Source organism: Sus scrofa, chromosome 1 (genome assembly GCF_054392235.1).
Source record: "Sus scrofa isolate SSC_HxYL_T2T_F1_AM1 chromosome 1, Sscrofa_HxYL_maternal_Yorkshire_Landrace_v2.0, whole genome shotgun sequence".
Lineage (NCBI taxonomy): Eukaryota > Metazoa > Chordata > Mammalia > Artiodactyla > Suidae > Sus > Sus scrofa.
This window is the reverse complement of record NC_139383.1, coordinates 250,272,952-250,292,421: the sequence shown is the minus strand read 5'-3', so window position 1 is coordinate 250,292,421 and position 19,470 is coordinate 250,272,952. Positions and strand designations below refer to the sequence as shown.

Below are 19,470 nucleotides of genomic sequence, written 5' to 3'. Positions count from 1 at the left end.
ACTGAGCTGTGACCTGGAGTTGGTGCATCTGAGACCCTCTTTCTGGCCAGAGGCACCACTGACATCACAAAGCTCACTGGGTACATTTCATGGTGGCCAACTGTGGCTTTTTCTTTGATCCAGAAGATATGGACAATTGAGAACACTTAAACAAACAAAAAACAACAGAAAGGATCCCTGGAAATTATCTAATCCAACCCCAGAGTTCCGAACCCTGGCTGATACTGAAATTCCCTCCATGCGACAACTGCCAAATCATTCTGTTCTGTTTTACACATCCCTGGGAATGGGAGTACATCACCCTTGGAGGCGCCTGCTCTATCCTTGGGTTGCACTGCAGGTTAGAAAGGGCTTTGTGGTCAAACTGCAGCAATAGAGGAAGATATAGATGATTCTCACTCTGCAAATTAAAATATGGCTGCAAATTCTTCGATACTCCTCCCTTCAAAAGGTAGAGCCTGGAGTTCCCATTGTGGTACAGTGGAAACGAATCCGACTAGGAACCATGAGGTTGTGGGTTTGACCCCTGGCCTCGCTTAGTGGGTTAAGGATCTGGCGTTGCCATGAGCTGTGATGTAGGTGGCAGACTTGGCTCAGATCTGGCATTGCTGTGGCTGTGGTGTAGGCTGGTGGCTATAGCTTCACTCAACCCCTAGCCTGGGAACCTCCATATGCCACAGGTTCGACCCTAAAAAGTCAACATAAATAAAGTGTATTTCTTTAAAACAAACAAACAAACAAAAACCCCAGCCAGCAGCCGTGAGCGTGGAATCTAAAATTAAGTGGCATCACCATGTGTGACAACATCCAGGATCTATTCCAGCATGGCTGTTGTTTTCTTTCTAAATCTATTTCCACTAGGAAAATAATCTAAACTGGAAAAACAAGAAAACACAATCTACTTCCTCTAGCTTCTTTTTTCAAAATATGAAGCATATCCTCATTGTCAAATATTGGAATGAAACGTGAGAAATCCAGCCAATTCCCCCCAAACATTGCGCATATCTTCATTTGGGTAGGGGTCCTGTGCTGAGGGGCAGGGAGAGTACCCTGCACTGTGAGGGTCCTGGGAAGGGCCCGCTGGAGGGAGCTCTGTGGCAGGAGAGGAGGGTGAGCCAAGAGAGGCAGGAAACTGCCCTTGGATGGGGCCAGCTTGGGACAGACGGGGCCGGCAGGCACCCGGTGTGAACTGAGCCCTGGAGCTGGGAGGGTCTCTCGTGTCCCTCTGTAAATGCAGCCCATCTGGATAGCTCAGTTCCTGTCCAGCTCTGACACTGACTCGGTCTGTGACCTTGGCCGCACCCCATCCCTCCTCTGATCCTCAGTTTCCCCACCTGTAAAAGGAAGGCTCGACTAGACGAGTCTCAGCGCCCTCAGCTGTGGGTGGCCGCCCCCCAGCCTCACTGCTGTCCCAGGGCAACTCCAGGCTGCAGCAGAATGTGGCCTGGCAGTAAAGAGAGCCTGGCTGAGTAAACAAACAGGCCCAGGGTCCTTTTCCCCAACTTGTGTCCCGAGCTAGCCTGTGAGGCTCTGTGTCACCCTGGGTAGAACTCCCCATGGCCCTTTCCTTGGCCGTATAAGGAGAAAGGAGGACAGAGACTCTGACAAAGGTTAAAGGCGCAGGGGCTGAGGAGAAAGCGGTGGCCTCTGGAGACCTCAGTGACTAACCAAGGACAAGGAATAAATCCAACTCCACTCACCACCTCCTCTTTGCCACATCTCCCCAGAGCCCAGGACACTGTGAGAGGCAGGGGTGGTGAGGGTGGCCTCCCAGAAGGAGCCTGGCCTGGCAGCGCCCCTCTCCAGACACATCTCAGCCCTCCGCCTCCCCAGCAGGCCCCAGCCCAGTCTCCAGACCCCAGGCTCCCAGGAGCACTTCCTCCCAGGCCCCCACATCTGGGTGGTCGGAGCCCCCTCTTGTCTCCTGGCTCTGAAGCCCTCTCCCCGCCCCCAGTCCTCCCACCCAGCCCAGAACCATCTTTGCAGAGCATAGCTGACTGGGGCCCACGGCAACCCACAGACCACTTGCCCTCACACTACCCGTTCAGGGCCCTTTGGGCTCCCAGCTCCCTTGTTGGCTTTCTTCTGGGAGTCCTGTTAGTCTAGTTTGGGTGGGTTGCACAGCTTTCCTCTCTCCTCTCTGTTTCTATGGTTTCCTGAACCTCGGTGCCATGGCCTTTGCTTCACCCACTGAGGCACAGTCCACCTATGGGTTTATCTCAAATTCCACCACCTCCAAGAAGCCCTCCCTGATGCCTGCTCCTGACTGAGATTTCTTCCCCTCATGGTCCAGTGTCTGTGGCTTGCTGGAGCACCTGGTTGGGTGGCCAAATGTACACTTGTCTGTCTTCTCATGAGGGGTGGGGACAGGTGGTGACCAGTGCTGACATGGCACCAAGGGCAGCTGAGAAAAGCCAAGGCCCACACAAAGCTACAGTAGGGTTCAAGAGCCCAGACAGGCACAGTTCATGGACTTTAGAGTCACATAAACCTGGGTTCGAATCCTGCCTCTGTCACTTACTTAATATGTGACCTTGGGCAGGGTATATAGCCTGCCTGGGCCCCAGTCTCTTCATCTATAAAACTGGAGTGGGTTGTTAACACCCACTCACCAAGAGTCTACACAAGCATGAAGTGAGATAATGGATACATGGTACCTGCTCAGTAAATTAACTCTTAGAATAGTCTGAACTCCCTAGGTCGCCTTCAGAGTAATTATAAAAGTATCTGTAATCTTCTTAGAAGTAGAGATTCTTATTATCTCCATTTTACAAATGTGGAAAGTGAGCCTCATAGAAGTGAACGTTCTCTCACAGAGGTGTTCAGCCAGGGTGAGAGTGTTGTTATTAGCACTGGCCCTGACTCTGGGCTCTGGGGGGACAGCAGAGAGAGGGGAGGTGGGCAGCTGGTTCTCTGTAAGCTGCCATTGCAAAGACCTGAGGCCAGTGCTCTGGGTCACCTTTGGCCAACATTCTGCCCCAGGAGTCAGGTTTCAGCTCACACTGGGTAGACCCTGACTCCCCGTGGGCCAGGCCTGGAGTCACATGAGTAGCCAATCCCAGGCTTTGGCCCAGGGCTGCTGCCAAGCCTGCTACATGCTTTTGTTCCATCTGATCTGCCCCTTCTGCCTACAATAGAGCAGGGTCAGCAATGGAAGAAAGGGTGGGAGTGACGGGGGATGGGAATGAGTGATGCAGCAACAGGCCACCGGCACGTGAGAGATGGAAGGAATTTGATGCAGTAAATTCACATGACAGGGCTGCTGCAGGCTCATGTGGCCTCTTTATATGGATTAGAAAAAAATGCCTTCTCTGGGTGAACAAAGCCCCATACCAAGTTTTGGAGAGTAGAGTATGGGTTGGATTTGACTCCCTTCCACCTCATTGTGCAGTGAACAACATGAACAACCATCCAGGGCACCCCTGCTTATCGAATGCCACTGCATGGCCAAGTTCTGAGCTGGGTCCTGGGATATGGAGATGACTTGGACACAGCATCAGCTTCTGAGAAACTCTGAGGGAAGTCAAGGTGCTAGGAGAACTCAGAGTGGGAGCACCTAACTCTCTGGAGGGAGCCTTATACGTCCTGTGGCAGGCGGAAGGGAGAAGGCAATGACATGCTGGCTCAGGCAGGGGGTATTGTATTTGCAGTGTTTGCCAATTCCCATAGTGTAAATACTCTTGCTAGGCGTGACTTCAAGGTACCAATGTGCCATCACTGAAGTGGAGTGGAGAAGAGATGTGTACAGTCAGCTCCAGCAAGCTAGTTCAGGCTGGTTCTAGAACACTGCTGGGAGAAGGAGAGGCTTCAACTGAATCCACTAGGAAGAGGAGGATTTCTCTAGGTAGAGAAGGGGTAGCAGCAGGGAGGACATTCCAGGGGGAGAGAAAAACAAGGGCTAAGCCATGGAGGTGTGAAAGTAAGTAAGGAGCGAACTGTGAAAAGTTTTAAAGGGGTTGTGATTGGGAAGGGACCATCCAAGTCTTCTGGAGGCTGGTGATGCTTTAGTTCTTTTTTTTTTTTTTTTTTTTTTGTCTTTTTGCTATTTCTTAAGCCGCTCCCGCGGCATATGGAGATTCCCAGGCTAGGGGTCCAATCGGAGCCGTAGCCACCGGCCTACGCCAGAGCCACAGCAACGCTGGATCCGAGCCGCGTCTGCAACCTACACCACAGCTCACGGCAACGCCGGATCGTTAACCCACTGAGCAAGGGCAGGGACCGAACCTGCAACCTCATGGTTCCTAGTCGGATTCGTTAACCACTGCGCCATGACGGGAACTCCTGCTTTAGTTCTTGACTGGTGACATGCCTGTTATGATTCATTAAGCTGTATGCTTAACATTTATGCACTTTTATGTAGGTTTTTCTCAATAAAGATTTAAAGAGTAGAGATAATCTCATTCAGGGACAATCAGTGTTTATAATTTTGTATATTTCCATCCAATCTTTTCCCTATATACGTACTTATACGACCATTTAGCAAACACTTTCATGCCTTGCCAAACCCCAAAAACAAAGCAGAGTATGCAGATACAATTGAGCTTAACTCGTACAAAATGAAAAAACCCAAGCTCCACATCCATTAGTCATAAAGACAAAAGCCTTTCTTTTCTGACCACACTTGAGACATGTGGAAGTTCCAGGGAGCAAACCTGAGCCTCAGAAGTAACTATGAGCCACAGCAGTGACAATGACAAATCCTTAATCTCTAGGCCATCAGCAAAATCCAAGAAGTAAGCATTTCAGTATTGGAAGCAACATGGTGTACTAAGCAGAAGGTGGCATTAGAGTCAGAGACCTGCGTTCAAATCCTGCTTCCCACAGTGCCCACTTGGTGGCCCTGAGAAAGCTGCCTGCCTTCAGCTTCTTTTCTGTAAACTGAGACCGATAACACCCACATCCCGCAGGCTTGTTGGGAAGGTCAGAGGGGATGTGTGTAAGAGGCGCAGCACAGAGTCCAGCCCACAGGAGATCCTCAACACATGCAACATATGAGATACTGTCATTAGCATCCTCTTAGAAGGTCAGAACTGAAACAGGTGCCCTGAAAAGAAATGACTGAACCACCGAAGTTACAGAGAAATGATAACCCTGTAAGGATGAAGGCCAACTAGAATGTGTCCAGAGAATAACCTTGAGGGTAAGGAGACTCAAAAGCCCATGGAGTTGGGGGGATGGTGATTGATCAAAATGGGGATATTTAGCTTGGTGAGGAAGACTCCAATGGTTTATAAAATCTTGCACCAGATGTGTCCTGTGTGCAGCAGAGGACAGAATTAAACCCAACATCAGGACTTACAAGGATTTGATTTCTACTGGATATAAGGAAGGATATTCTAAGACTGAAAGGGGTGATCTTGGCAAGGAGTGAGCTCCCCATCATGAGGGGTAGCCAAGCAGAAGCTAGAGGAGCCCTTGGTGGAAATGATGAAAAAGGAAGGTGAGCATGATGGAGGATGCAGACTGGATGGCTCTGAAAGCCTATTAAAGCTGAGCTCTGGGGCTTTGACAAGCAGCAGCACCGGCTCCATCCAGCAGCATCTAGTCCAGATGACAGCAAGCAGGGAAGTGCGGAATGGCAAGGGTTAAGCGAGGGACACAAGGAGACCCTTGCCATCTTACCTGGTTATCGATCTTCAGTTCCACCAGAGAAGTGTTATATGGAAGAGCTTCCACCAGGCGCAGGATCCCGGCTCCGGAAATGAAGTTGGACTCCACATTCAGCGTCTTCAACACCTTGTTCACTTTGAGCATCTCAGCAAGGGCCTTGAACCAAAGGAGAAAAGGCAGGGTACCAGTAAGTCACCCTAAGTAAGGCTGGAGCCCCAGTGGGTAGAAGCTAAAACACTGAGGGAGCCTTGCTGGGGGCAAGAGTCCCTTGCACAAGGGACCAGGCATGGGGCAAGGCAAGCTCCACAACTCCCCTCATCAGCCACCACCCTGTGCCCCTCCTCCCCTCCAGCCGTGGCCCCTAGCCCCCACGTGGAGAGTTCCTGTCCTCAGCCTGCACCAAAGCTCCCTTATCTGGTTCCCCTGCCCTGCTCAGCCTCAGCTCTCACTGTCCCCTTTGCTGGCTCCTTTCGGTGGGGCTACTCTCAGCTCCCTGGTACCTGATGCTCGCCCTCCACTCTGCCTTTGCTCATCCTGTCCCTGCTGCTCAGAATGCCCTTTCCTTTCTGCTTCACTCGTCCAAACCCTGTCCGTCCTTCAAGGCCATTCTCAATGCCCTTTTCTCCAAGAGCCTGTGTTGAGCCCCCAGCTAACCGTGCCTGCCCTCCTGAGCCTCACAGACTTTATCCAGAAACTCCCTTGTGGAACTTGTGTTCCTCCATTTAGAGCTGTATGAATACTAGCGTTGTCTCTGCCATTAGCCTCCACCCTCGAGGTGGGCTGCTAATGCATCTATTCCACCCGTGGTGCCCACAGTGCCCGCACAGTGCTCAGCACACAGTGGGTCCCCAGTTCATGGATCACCGAGTGACCAGGGCAGTCCCAACCTCCCTATATGCTCTCCACTTCTTTCTTCTATGGCCCTGCTGGAATTCCATGGTGTCGTCATTCTCTTTGTCTGAGTGGCAGAGAGGGGAGGCTGGGAAGCCACCCCGCTGGGCAAGGGACCAGGGCAAACTGGAGGAGAGGAGCTCAGGTGGCCCCAGCACATTTTGGAGGACTTCGTCCAGGGGGTGTAGATGACAATCGGAGCCGCTGAAGGAAATGAGGTAATTAGCAGGTGGTGGAAACGATGCGTCATGGAGGAAAGGAGATATGGGCAGCTGATAGGCCAAGATGTATGATCAGCGGCCCTGGTTGTCTGAAATGACATCTGATCCAGGAAAGCCCTTCCTGCTGGTCCTGCTTGCTGAAACCCTTTGCAAGGTATCAGCTCCCAGGATACCTTCTGAGCCAAAATCCTCAGCTCCCCCTGCTTCCATGTGCCTCAGGATGACATATCCTGAGGGGAGGGACCCAGCCTGTGCCCTCCCACAGCATTCCTCTTGCTCCCCAGAGAGGGCCTGGCCTGATAATCAAAATATTTCACAACCAGTATGTAAATGCGTGGGGCCGATCCAAGTAGACATGCTGGTGGCAGAGCAGGTCCTAGAGGTACTGTCATGCCAGGTGTCAGCTCTATTTGCTGGACCAGAGTGGAGGAATGGGCAGGAGCAGAGCTGGGGCAGGCAGTGAGGACACTATCGGAGCTCTAGTAGCCTATTTACTAATTGGCTCTGAAGCATTGCCACCTTCAACAATGGGTATCGCAGTGTGAACAGGCTGACATCAGCTGTTGACCTGGCACAGGGTCAACGCCTCATGAACACTGGTGGAGCTGAGCTGAGTGCCAGCACGGATGGGCTTGGTTTCTGATCCATGATGTCACAGTGGACAGGGCATTGGCTTTGCCAGCTGCGTCTCTGCGGACAAACTCAGGATCCACTGGAGCTGTCCTGAGGTCAGGGGACATCTACCTAGAGGTTCTCCACTGGCAGCAGTGAGAGACCATGAGCTATTTCTATCATTTCAAAAACACCATGGGAAATTTTCCCACCTGTTTTAACAACCAGAAAATAACTGATTGCTATAAATGGACTTCAAAGCAAGGAAAGTTATTACAGATAAAGAAGGGTGGTGTGTAATGACAAAGGGGTCAATTCTCCAAGAATTCCAATCCTGATGTGCTTAACAACAGAGCCTCAAACCATGTGAGGCAAAAACTATCATAATTGCAAAGAGAGGTGGATAAATCCACTATCATAGTTGGAGACTTCAACACCCCTCCATGGATATGGAATATCTAGTGGGCACAGATCAGAAAGGACATAACCAAACCCAACAACACTGTCAATCAACCGGATTGAACTGACAACCTCAACTGCAGAATATACACTCTTCCAACACTGACTACCGACAACAGCAGAATATACATTCTTCTCAGTCACACATGGAACATTCACCAAGATAGACCACATTTTGGTGAACACACCCTAGCAAATTTAAAAGAATAGAGTGAAATGAGTCAGAAAGACAAAGACAAATACCATATGATATCACTTATAACTGGAATCTAATATCCAGCACAAATGAACATCTCCACACAAAAGAAAATCATGGACTTAGAAAACAGACTTGTGGCTGCCCGATGGGAGTAGGAGGGATCGGGAGCTTGGGGTTATTAGACACAACTTAGAATAGATTTACAAGGAGATCCTGCTGGGTAGCATTGAGAGCTATGTCTAGATACTTATATTGCAACAGAACAAAGGGTGGGGAAAAAAATGTATACACGTAAGGGTAACTTGATCCCCATGCTGTACAGTGGGAAAAAAAAAAGACATCATACAATGCCTGCTATCAGACCACAATGGAATCAAACTAGAAATCAATAACAGAAGGATAACTGGAAAATTCCCAGATACATGAAGTTTAAACAATACATTTCTAAATAAGACATGGGTCAAAAAAGAAATCTCAAGATAAATTAAAAAGTATTTTGAACTATGACCAAGTGGGATTTATCCCAGGTATGCAAGGCTGGTTCAATACTGGAAAATCAATTAAACTTATCACATCAACAATCTCAAAAAGAAAAATCACATAGTCATATCAATAGATGCAAAAAAATGTCATTAGACAGAATCCAACATCCATGTGTGATAAAAACTCTCAGTAAACTAGGAATAGAGGGCAACTTCCCTAAATTGATAAAGAATATCTACCAAAAACCCTGCAGTTAATGCCATACTTAATGGTGAGAAACTTGAAACTATTACCAAGATCAGGTACAAGGATGTCCCCTCTCAGCTCTCCTTTTAGACACTGTAATAGATGTTCTAGCTAATGCAATAAGGCATGGAAAAGAAATAAAGGTATACAGATTGGGAAGGAAGAAACAAAACTGTCTTTGTTTGTCGAAGACATGATTTTCCATGTAGAAAATAAGAAAGAACTGACAAAGAAAACTCTGGAACCAATGAGCAATTATAGCAAGGTAGCAGGAGACAAGGTTAATATAGAAAAGTCAAGAGTTCCCATCATGGCTCAGTGGAAATGCATCTGATTAGCATCCATGGGGATGCAGGTTTGATCCCTGGCCTTGCTCGGTGGGTTAAGGATCCAGCGCTGCCGTGAGCTGTGGTGTAGGTCGCAAACGTGGCTTGGATCTGGTGTGGCTGTGGCTGTGGTGTAGGCCAGCAGCTACAGCTCGGATTCGACCCCTAGCCTGGGAACTTCCATATGCCATGAGTGCAGCCCTAAAACAAACAAACAAAGTCAACTGTTTACTTGTATACCAGCAATGAACAAGTGGAATTTGAAATTAAAAACACAATTCCATTTACATTAGCACCCCAAATAATACTTAAGCATAAAGCTAATGAAATATGTACAAGATCTATATGAGCAAAACTAGGAAACTGTGATGTATGAAATCAAAGAACTAAAAAAATGAAGATACATGCCATGGTCATGCCCAATAACTCAATAGTGTCAAGATATAAGTTCTTCCTATTTTGATATGGACTCAATGCAGTCCTAATCAAATTCCCCAGCAAGTTATTTTATGGATGAACAAACCGACTGCTACTAAGTGGCTGTTTACCATGCCTGGTAACCTAATGCCTACACTTTTTTTTTTTTTTTTAACCTGCTAATAGTGTTCTAGTAATCACGTTGTGCTGTTATCCCTTAGCTGTCTGCATGGCTGAAGGGACCACTATATTCATGAAAGTGGAAGCTCTGACTGTCTTGGTCACAGCTGTATTCTCAGAGCTTAATTCTGTTCTGGGCACAGAGAGACTCGAATATATGTTGAACGTTTAAAAAAGAATTGATAGCTACTTTGTATTATGTACAATTTAATTCAATCAGCAATATCTTTATTTACATAGGTGAAAATAAAAGACATAGGTTAAAAATAAAATAGGTCGTTGGGAACCACTGATGAAGGCAGTAATTTTTAGATACAGAGAAAATGAGGACCAGGGAGGGGCAGGCCCTTGTCCAAACATGACATGCTGAGGGGAGGGAGACCTGGCTTTAGGGTCCATGTGACGTGCATTTAAATCTGAGCTCTACCTCTCACTTGCTCTGCAGCTTTGGACAAAGTCAAGTTCCCTGGGCTCCCTGTATCCCAGGTTCTTCATCTGCAGAGTGGGTGGCCCTACGCCTCTGGGATCAGGGGAGGTCATGGGGATTAAGTAGGCTAAGGTACAGACGGTGCCTGGGTAATGGCTGGTCTATCCACTCCTGGCTCCTAGCCCAGTGCCTCTCACCACACGACAGCGTGCCACGCCATGACACACGGGGTTCTTCAACAGTGGCATATGGCCAGTCCTGAGGCCAAAAACGTCAGCCTTCCCGTGTCTATGGTTCCCACTCTCAATGCAGCAGAACCGAAAGGTACATACGAATGCCACCGGGTCGTTGCTCCGTGTCCCCACGATGCTGAACTTCTTCACGTATGAGTTCTCTTTCAGGGCTTCTGCATACGCCTTGAGGGTGGGTATGGGGATATTCTGCAGAGAAATGTAAGCAGTGACCAGCAGCCCCGGCCAGGGGCTGGCAAGGCAGACAGATGGGGCAGTAACTCTCTTACATATGCAACCTGATGCCCAGAGAGTCTCTGACCGAAAAGCTGAAAGGGGAAAGGGTTCCTGCTTTGGCCCAGATGGCTCAGATTTGGGAAGAACTTTCTGGTAAATAGATGGAGACAATCCTCCCTGAAATGTTCAGATAGAATCTGCAGCTTTCTCTTTGGACACTCGGAGATGGAGGAGAGGAAAGCATCAAGGCAAAGGAGGCAGGGGAGTGTTGAGCCAGGAGCTCAGGCCTCGGGGAATAGGAGGGGGCAGGGGTTTGGCCTCCGTCCCAGCAACTAGCAATGTTTCTGACTCATTGTGTGACTCTGAGGAAGTCTTGGCCCCTCTGTGGGCTTGTTTCTGGAAAACGAAGGTTAGGGCATTGCCCGGGATGATCTTTAAGAGACATCTGTCCCGGAGGGTCTCAGTCCAACCACACATCAGAGGTGCCTGATGCACTTTCATGAGATGCTAAGGCTCAGGCCTGCCTTGGACCAATGGAATCAGAATCTCTGGGGGAGTGGGACTGGGCACTGGCATTAGAAAAAAATCTCGGAGTTCCCATCATGGCTCAGCAGTTAATGAACCCGACTAGCATCCATAAGGATGCAGGTTTGATCCCTGGCCGTGCTCAGTGGGTTAAGGATCCGGTGTTGCCATGAGCTGTGGTGCAGGTCACAGATGTGGCTCAGATCTGGCATAGCTGTTGCTGTGGCATAGGCCGGCAGCTGCAGCTCTGATGAGACCCCCTCACCTGGGAACCTCCATATGTCACCGATGCGGCCCTAAAAAGACAAAACAAACAAACAAAAAACTCAAGTGAAACCACTGATCTAGTCCAACTGCCACACATGAAGAGGAGAAACTGAGGCCTGGCTAGGGCCAAGCCACTGCAGGGCTGGCCAGGTTCCACAGCCCCAGGCCTCCCCGAGCCCATGTGTGCTGCCAGGGCCCACAGCTCTGAATCGTGACAGTGTCTCCCACCGCACACCCGGCAGACAGTGGAGGCACCCGGGAGAGAGAGCCTGGCTCTGTTTGAACAGATCTCTCATTTCACAGCGTCACTTCAGCCCCCGTGGGAGCAGAGCAGGGGGCAGCCAGGTGGAGGCGAGCACTGCAGGCACGGGTTTCCAATCTGATTGTGGGGCTGGCAGCCACTTAAAGGAAAGCAGAGAAGAAAGGAAAGGGGAGCCGGGGAGTGGGGGGCCCACTTCTTATCTTACGTCCACACCCTTGGGAACTAATCCTGCTGGCCTCCAGGCTGAGCAGGTGGGCAGGCAGCTGGTCCTGCTTCTGAATTCCTCCTGCACCCCGTCCACAGTGGGATGGTCTGTTCGGCCCCCTCTGCCCTTGGCGGTCACACGGGAACTGAGTGGAGAGAGGCAGGCTGACAGCTCAGAACGTGCCTTTGGATGTTAGGGCCGGCAGCTCCGTTCCAGGGTTGCAGGACGAGGCACTGGTTCAGGGCCAGGTCCCTCCCAGGGCTTGGGTTACCCCAGGAGCCTGGTGGGCACCTGGCTTTTCCAGCCCTGAGATCCCGTGCAGCCCCATGTGTCTGATTCATGATTTTATCTCAGAGAAGCTCTCAGGGTTTTGAATAAGGTGGCAGGTTTCCAGTGTCGAAAGCTGGGTTGGCTCAGGGAAACCTCTGGGTCTGATGTCAGTCCCCAGAAGAAACCAGGATCATGGGCTGTGCTGGTTTACACAGGCCTTGCTCCAGAAGGTGTGGCCCCTATTCCCTGATCCAGAAGCACCCAGAGTCCAAGCAGGACCCTGCTTCCTCTGCACAGCCAGGCCTGGGCCGCCTGGGTCTGCGTGGCACGGGACATGGCTTTCCCTCCCCGACAGGGGATGGACAGTGTCAGGGGCCTCACCCGGATGTTGTTGAGGTTGACCTCTTCAAGTTTCGGGTCGTTGTTCTTTATCCGCTCCAGCGTTTCCTCCACGTCTGTTGCATTTGGTTCTTCATCGGGCACAGGCTTGTACTGTGTAGGTTTGATCACACCTAGGGTGGCCGGCAAAAGAGAGGTGGCTCACAGAGACGGGGCATCAGCCGCCCTTGACACAGGGACACGGGAAGGGAGGCAGCAGAGCTCAGGGACACAGAAGGCTGTATGGCACGGGGGCTATAGGGACGGGGGTGGGTGGACGGGGCCAGGGGTCTGGGCCCTACTAGACCTCGGCTTCTGCCGTCCTGCAAGAACTGGGTGAATGCGCTAAGCTGTCTGAACCTCAGTGTCCCTCATCTGCAGCGTGTGGACAGGCATTCGACCCAGGGGGCTCCTGTGAGGATAAAATGAAGCCTGGATGGGAAAGGAATGTGGGCCGTCCCGACGGAGGGATAACTGTGCCCTGGGCGCCCTGATTTCTCTTTGGGGCATAAATGCCAGCTTGGAACCGGGCAGTGGAGTGATTCAGACAGCACTATGTGGGCACAAGAAAGCACAAGGAAACTCATGGGACAGGAGAGGCACCCAGAGACAGACCCGTGTGGATACATGGACATGTATGATCAAGGCGGAGCCCCAACGCGGAGGGGAAAGGATGAATTTTGCCAAGTGATGGTGGGGCAATGGGATGCTGATGTGAAAAAATGAACATCTGCTCTCGTCTCACACCACACCCAAACATGAACTCCTGGTGGATTAAAAAATTGAATATAAGAACCTCTAAAGCTTAGAGAAGGAAATATAGGAGGGTGTTTGATAACACCGGGGTGGGAAGTCACAAATTCCAGGAGAGTAAAGGGCAAAGGTGGATAGATTTGGCCACTTGGAATCTGAGTTTCTGCAATGAGCCAGAGAGCATAAGTGGGTGGAGGGGGCCAGACGCCGGAGGACCCATCACTCCCAAGGCGCCATCACCGGGGCCAGGGGGTGGGGGGGGCCGGTACTCACTGTTGAGTCCCTCCTTGTTCACGATGGAGCTGCTGCCCAAGGCCTGGTAGTACTGCTGGTTGCTCATGAGCGTGTGCATGCCCAGGATAGCTGCGGGGATACGAAGGGCCCATGATGCGCCTCTCAGACACAGCCTCCTGGGCACGGACCTTCCCTGCCCCAGAAGTTTTTGCTCGCAGAAATGGCAAGAAACGCTTGCATGTGAACTTTAAAATTTTACGTGGCTTTTCACGCTCGCCTCTGTTGATAGGACCCTCGCATCTCTCTCCTCAGTTTCTCTAGTCTCCGCTCTCAGATTCCTAGCTTGCCCCCAGTGTCCCCCTGGTGCATCCAACCCAGCTTGGCTGAAACAGAACTCCTCTTTCCTGGCAACAGCCTCTCCTTTTGGATCACACACCTTCCATCATGCATCCTGCCTGTCCCTCGGGATGGACCCTCAGCCATGCGGCACCCATCCCCCCACAAATCTTCCCTCGCCTCTAAGTGTCCCTCATCTGTCCCACCTCCATCCTCTGTCCTGGTCAAGGCCCCATTGGCGCTTGGCTGTATCATCATAGCTGTGTAATCACTGGCCTTCTGGCCTCAGGCTCTCCCTACCCCTCCAGATGCCACCAGCATCTGGCCCAGAGCTGTCATTGCTCTCTGGAAATGCAAACTTGACCACATCCCTCCTGTGATCAGTCGCTCCTTCATCCGCTCATCTGTCCCACATTTATGGAGGGCCAGCCTCATATGTCCAGCTTCGGGGTGGGATGGGGAAATCGAGGAACAAGGAAGACAGGGCCTCTGCCGCGTGGCTGGCGGTCTGCTGGGAAAGAGAGACGAAGCAGGTACACGACTAAAGACATAAGCGCAGAGTATGCTGAGGCTTGGAAAGCGAAGGTTCAGGGTGTTCTGGGAGAAGACAACAGAGGGACGTGTGGGGGGAGAGCGAGGAACACATGTTGGCCAAGATAAGAGAAAGGAGGTAAAATATTTTGGGCAGAGGAAAAGTGCGTGGGAAGCCCTCAGCTGGGGGGGGGGGGAGGCGAGAGAGAGAGAGGAACCTGAGGCTGGACAGAGATGGACACATGGCAGATGGCCACACGCCCTCACCAGTACGGGTTAAAGAGAAGGCTGGACATCAGTGACCCTCAGCTGGCTGTGCTCTGGAATCACTGGGAATCTTCTGAACCTCTTGATGCCCAGGACTACCCCAGACCAACCAAACCACCATCCCTGGGACCGAGGCCAGGCACCTGCCTTTTTAAAGCTCCCCAGGTAGTTTTGATGGGCAGCCAAGGTTGGGAACACTGCCTGATGTCATCTCCCTGAATTCTCGCAACAACCCTTTGGAGTAGATTTTATTCCAACAGGCAAGGTCACATCCTACAGGATCTTCTAGGCTGAGGTAAAGGGTTCGCATGTCTTTTTCTGGTGTGGCCTGAGCAGGGAGGGAGATGGCCTGGCTCGAGTCCCAGGACTGTGGCTCAGGCAGAACGTGGAGCATTGACTATGGAGCAGAGGGAATGGCGTGCGCACTGTGGGGCTGGCATGGTGTCCACGTGGGAGGACGGGGGCCTTGTGACCCCAGAGCCTGGCTTCACCTCTCCTCCCTGGGCTCCCTGCTTCAATAGCTTTGTCCCTTGGCCACTCTCTTTTGGCTCTGGTGACAAAGGGTCACTGCTCAGAAGATGCTCCTGCTTCCGCCAGCTCCACCCGTCTGCTGGAGATTCTCTCTCCATCTGCACCGCCCACTGCTGAAATGCCCCCCAGGAGGGTTTTGAGATATAGCAAATAAAAATACGGGATAGGAGTTCCCTGGTAGCCTAGCAGTTAAGGATCTGGTGTTGTCACTGCTGTGGTGTGGGCTTTTATCCCTGACCCAAGAACTCCCACATGCTAAAGGCATGACCCCCCCCCAAAAAAAAACCCAAAAAACAAAAATGAAAACAAACCCCAAACCAGATCGCCTATATTTTCATACAGGGTTAAATTTCAAGTGAGATAACCAATGAATAATGTCTTGGTTTGAAATGTCCCACTCAGCATTTGAGATCTTATATTAGAAACGTATTCATTGTTTTTCTGAAATTCAAATCCAAATGAGTAGCCTGTATTTGATCTAACAACCCTACCTCCCCATCCTTCAAGATCAAGGAATAATGCTTCCTCCCCTAAGGAGTCCTCCTGGATTCCATTTTCTCTCTCTCTTGGTCTCTCATAGCCCCTGGTGTCCTTAGCACAGTACATAGTCTATCCAGTATTAGAGCTACCTGGGTACACGTGCACTTTCCCTACTGGACGGTGGGCTTTCAGAGGTCAGAGATGAATATTATCTGTCTTCTACCTCTTCCAGAATATGGTATTTTGTAAACATTTGCTCATTAAAAAAAATTCCCCTGGCCATTTCATTAGACACGATTTCTAGTTAGGGAGACAACACTCAAGTCTTCAGTGAAGAGTCAAGAGACCCAAGTTCCAAATTTGTTTTGTTCTGTTTTTTTATTTTTAGGGCTGCACCTGGGGCATATGGAAGTTCCCAGGCTAGAGATCAAATCGGAGCTACAGCTGTTGGCCTACACCACAACCACAGCAGCAGGGGATCCGAGCCGCATCTGCAGCCTATGCCACAGCTCCTGGCAACGCCAGATCCTTAAGCCACTGAGCGAGGCCAGGGATTGAAGCTGCGTCCTCTTGGACATTATGTCAGGTTCTTAACCTGCTGAGCCACAATAGGAACTCCCCAAGTTCCAGTCTTGACTCTGCCCCTAAGGCTGTGTGAAATGGGTAAGTCCCCTCTCCTCTGTGGGCTTCAGCCTTCTCTGTACAATGCGGGGTGAGACCAGACCACTGTTTCTCAATCATGGCTGCACATACAAATTTAAGGAGCTTTAAGACAGTACCAGTGCTCCTCCTGGATGAACGGATCTCCGTCTCCGGAGATGTGTTTTTAATCTCTTTGGATGACTTTTGATGCTTCGTGGGAGCTAAGAACCATAAGACAAAATGATCTCAAAGTCCCTTCTGTTTCTCACATTCTCGGAGTCTTCTCTGCTAAAATTAGACTTGCCTGCTCATCACTACGGAGAGCTGGTAACGAGAGAGGCATCTGCACTTCTTTGAGCTCTCTGGGCTTCACTTAGGCTACGTCTCCACTTAGGCTACAGAAGGAGGTGAGGTCTGAGTCAGCAGCAGGTGAATCAGATCACCTTCTGCAGCCGGCTCTCCCAGCTCCCAAACAGAGAGCTGCTTGGATGGTGGTTTTAGGCTGCTGCGGGATTCCAGGTTTGGAAAAACAGTTTGGAAAGGTTGCTGGGAATCACAGGCAAGATGTAACCTCATAGGGCTGGCTTGTCTTGCTTAGAATGTATAGAGACGTAGAAAATGGCAAATGCCTTTTGTGCTCAAATGAAAGCTTCTGGTCCACAAAGAGGGGGCAGAGGCAGAACAGTTACAAGGAGTGGTGAGGGGGCAGAGGAAAGAGATGTGGGCTCCGGTCTGGGCCTTGGTACTAATCTGATGGAACCTGGGGCTGGACAGAGATGGAGCTGGACACGTGGCAGATGGCCACACGCCCTCACCAACACGGGTTAAAGAGAAGGCTGGACATCAGTGACCCTCAGCTGGCTGTGCTCTGGAATCACTGGGAATCTTCTGAACCTCTTGATGCCCAGGACTACCCCAGACCAACCAAACCACCATCCCTGGGACCGAGGCCAGGCACCCGCCTTTTTAAAGCTCCCCAGGTAGTTTTAATGGGCAGCCAAGGTTGGGAACACCGCCTGATGTCATCTCCCTGAATTCTTGCAACAACCCTTTGGAATAGACTTTATTCCAACAGGCATCGGTAACCTGTCCAGGTCGCTTCCACTTTTGGGGTCTCAGGGTTTGCACCTGTAGAAATGGAGTGTGTTTGAAGGATGATCTCTTACTTTCACATGGGATTTCATAGCCACATGGTAATTTCTCACCTTTTTATGTGCTTTGGTTGTTACAACAAGCATCCCAGGGCAGGTTCTGTCGATCCCCACTTTTCCAGCAGACTCAAGAGGGAAATGGGTGATCAAAGACTGTCTGGCGAGGACCCTCCTGGCTTCTAAGTTGTTCCCACCCACACCTCCACACACTCAGTGAGCAGTAGATCTACTGTTTAAAACTTTCCCTCAACTTCAGAGTTCTAAGGACAGACGATGCATGTTCTGGGAGGCTGTGTATGTCAATAGCAGCCTGAAGAAGAAATAAAACCATTTCACAGTTCAGAGGAGATTAAGCTTCTAAGAAGGAAGGAAGGAAGGAAGAAGGGGGAAGGAGGCCAAGCTAAATCTCTGCTGCCAAGCAGGAAGCCTGGTGGCTCTGAAGCCAGCCTTCCTGTCCCTCGCTGCCCCGGCTCTCCTCCAGCCCCGAGTCACGACTTTTCTCCTCGCTTGGTTTTGCACACTCCATGTCACCAGGAGTGAGTGATGGAGAAAAACAGCCCATCAACACGGCCTGCTGCTTCATTCTTCGCAGATATTAGCAAGGCTGAATTTAGCCCTGGGGAATGTGATTTCTTTAAAAAAAAAAAAAGTCTAGATCTTCCTCAAAACTCAAAAAGGACTATTTTTGAACTCTGAAAAAGAACATCGAGTTCTCGCTCCTCGCTCTGCCTTGGCAGGGTTCACTCACTCGGTAATTTGACTTAGGACACCGAGAGATAGCAGCACATATCCTGAGCTCCTCCAGCCGCCAAGCGTTCAGGCTGGCTTGGGGCAGATGGCAGGGAGGTGTCTTCCTGCATCCTGGGATCAAGTGAGAGAAGTTGGCTCTGGCCCAGGACTGGGGAGCGGTCACACCTGCTGCTTCTGGATAAGTCACCTCCTGACCTGCATAGGACAGGAGGAGGAGAGGTACCTCAGGACGTGAAAATACACCAGAAGCCGGGGTGGCCTGGCTAAGACTGCTCTATGGTCATAGGAGCCAGGGGTGCCAACTGGCCAAGGTGCGTTGGCCCTTCTGAAGGGTGAGTCTCCCTACCCTCTTGGGTCCTGCCCTGTCTGAGGGTCTCTAAAGGTGAGCCAGGGGAGGGGAGGCATGGATCACGCATGTCCTGGCAGCTGACGCCCAGTGGCTTCTCAGCTACAACCCAAGGCCACATGCCAAGGAGTTAGCACAGTCAGGGCCAGAGTACTGCTCATCAGCCTATGATGACACTTCATGTCAATATCTATGTGTTTCTCTGCTGTATAGCCCAGCGAACTCTACCGAGTATTCTGTGATCATGTGGGAAAAGAATCTGAGCGAGAATGCATATGTGTATATGTATGACTGGGTCACTCTGCTGTACAGCGGAAATTATCACAGCCTTGTAACTTAACTACACTTTAATAAAAAAAAATTTTTTTTTAAATCTATGTGTTTCTAGTTTGTCCTCTTCATCCCATCCCAGGCCCCCCAGGTCAGGGGCTGGGGCTGACTCACCCTAGCAATGGGCAGACTCCGTGAGTGAATGAATGAATGCAGAAAAGATGCACAAGCAAGAAAACAAATGAGCGAGTGAGAGGTCACAGGGCTTGCTCAGTGTGACACACGTGCCGAGTGTCCTCCTACGTGTTCCTATCGTCACCAGCTATCAAGCCTGAGGCACATGCACCTGCAGAGCTATGGCTCAGAGGAGCTGCCTCGTCCCCAGCTCAGAGCCTCTCTGTTGGTGCTGTTGGTCCCTGGAAGGCATCCCCCCGACCCCGCTTATTTTGCAGCCCCACCACCTGACAAGCCCCTCCTGCCCTTGGCCCTTTTCCCCTATGACACTAACTCCCACTGGTCCTTTCATGTTGGCCTCCGTATTTGCTTAACTTCAGCTTTGCTAGAGGGCAGGAACCACGCTGTTTTCTTACAACTAGCCCAGAACAATCGGAGCCTAAGTTAATAGGAGTGCTCTGCCTGGGAATGGAGTGGCTTCGAGGACCAGAGGCAACATCAGACCCTGTGCCCAGCCCCCCGCCCCTCCTTTCTCTAATGAGTCACCCACTCATAGAGCC

General features: G+C 50.7%; 1 protein-coding gene across 13 annotated transcripts in view; it reads right to left on the bottom strand.

Moving 5' to 3' along the window:
• TMOD1 (tropomodulin 1) overlaps window positions 1–19,470 on the bottom strand; it is a 92,455-nt gene that overhangs the window by 19,539 nt on the left and 53,446 nt on the right. For all 13 annotated transcript variants that reach the window (XM_003353588.6, XM_084990690.1, XM_084990628.1 and 10 more), the window contains 4 exons: window positions 13,472–13,561; window positions 12,449–12,579; window positions 10,404–10,511; window positions 5,623–5,766 (listed from right to left, as the gene is read on the bottom strand). In XM_003353588.6, coding sequence (XP_003353636.2) covers window positions 5,623–5,766; window positions 10,404–10,511; window positions 12,449–12,579; window positions 13,472–13,561 — 473 coding nt within the window. The remainder of the gene's footprint in view (window positions 1–5,622; window positions 5,767–10,403; window positions 10,512–12,448; window positions 12,580–13,471; window positions 13,562–19,470) is intronic.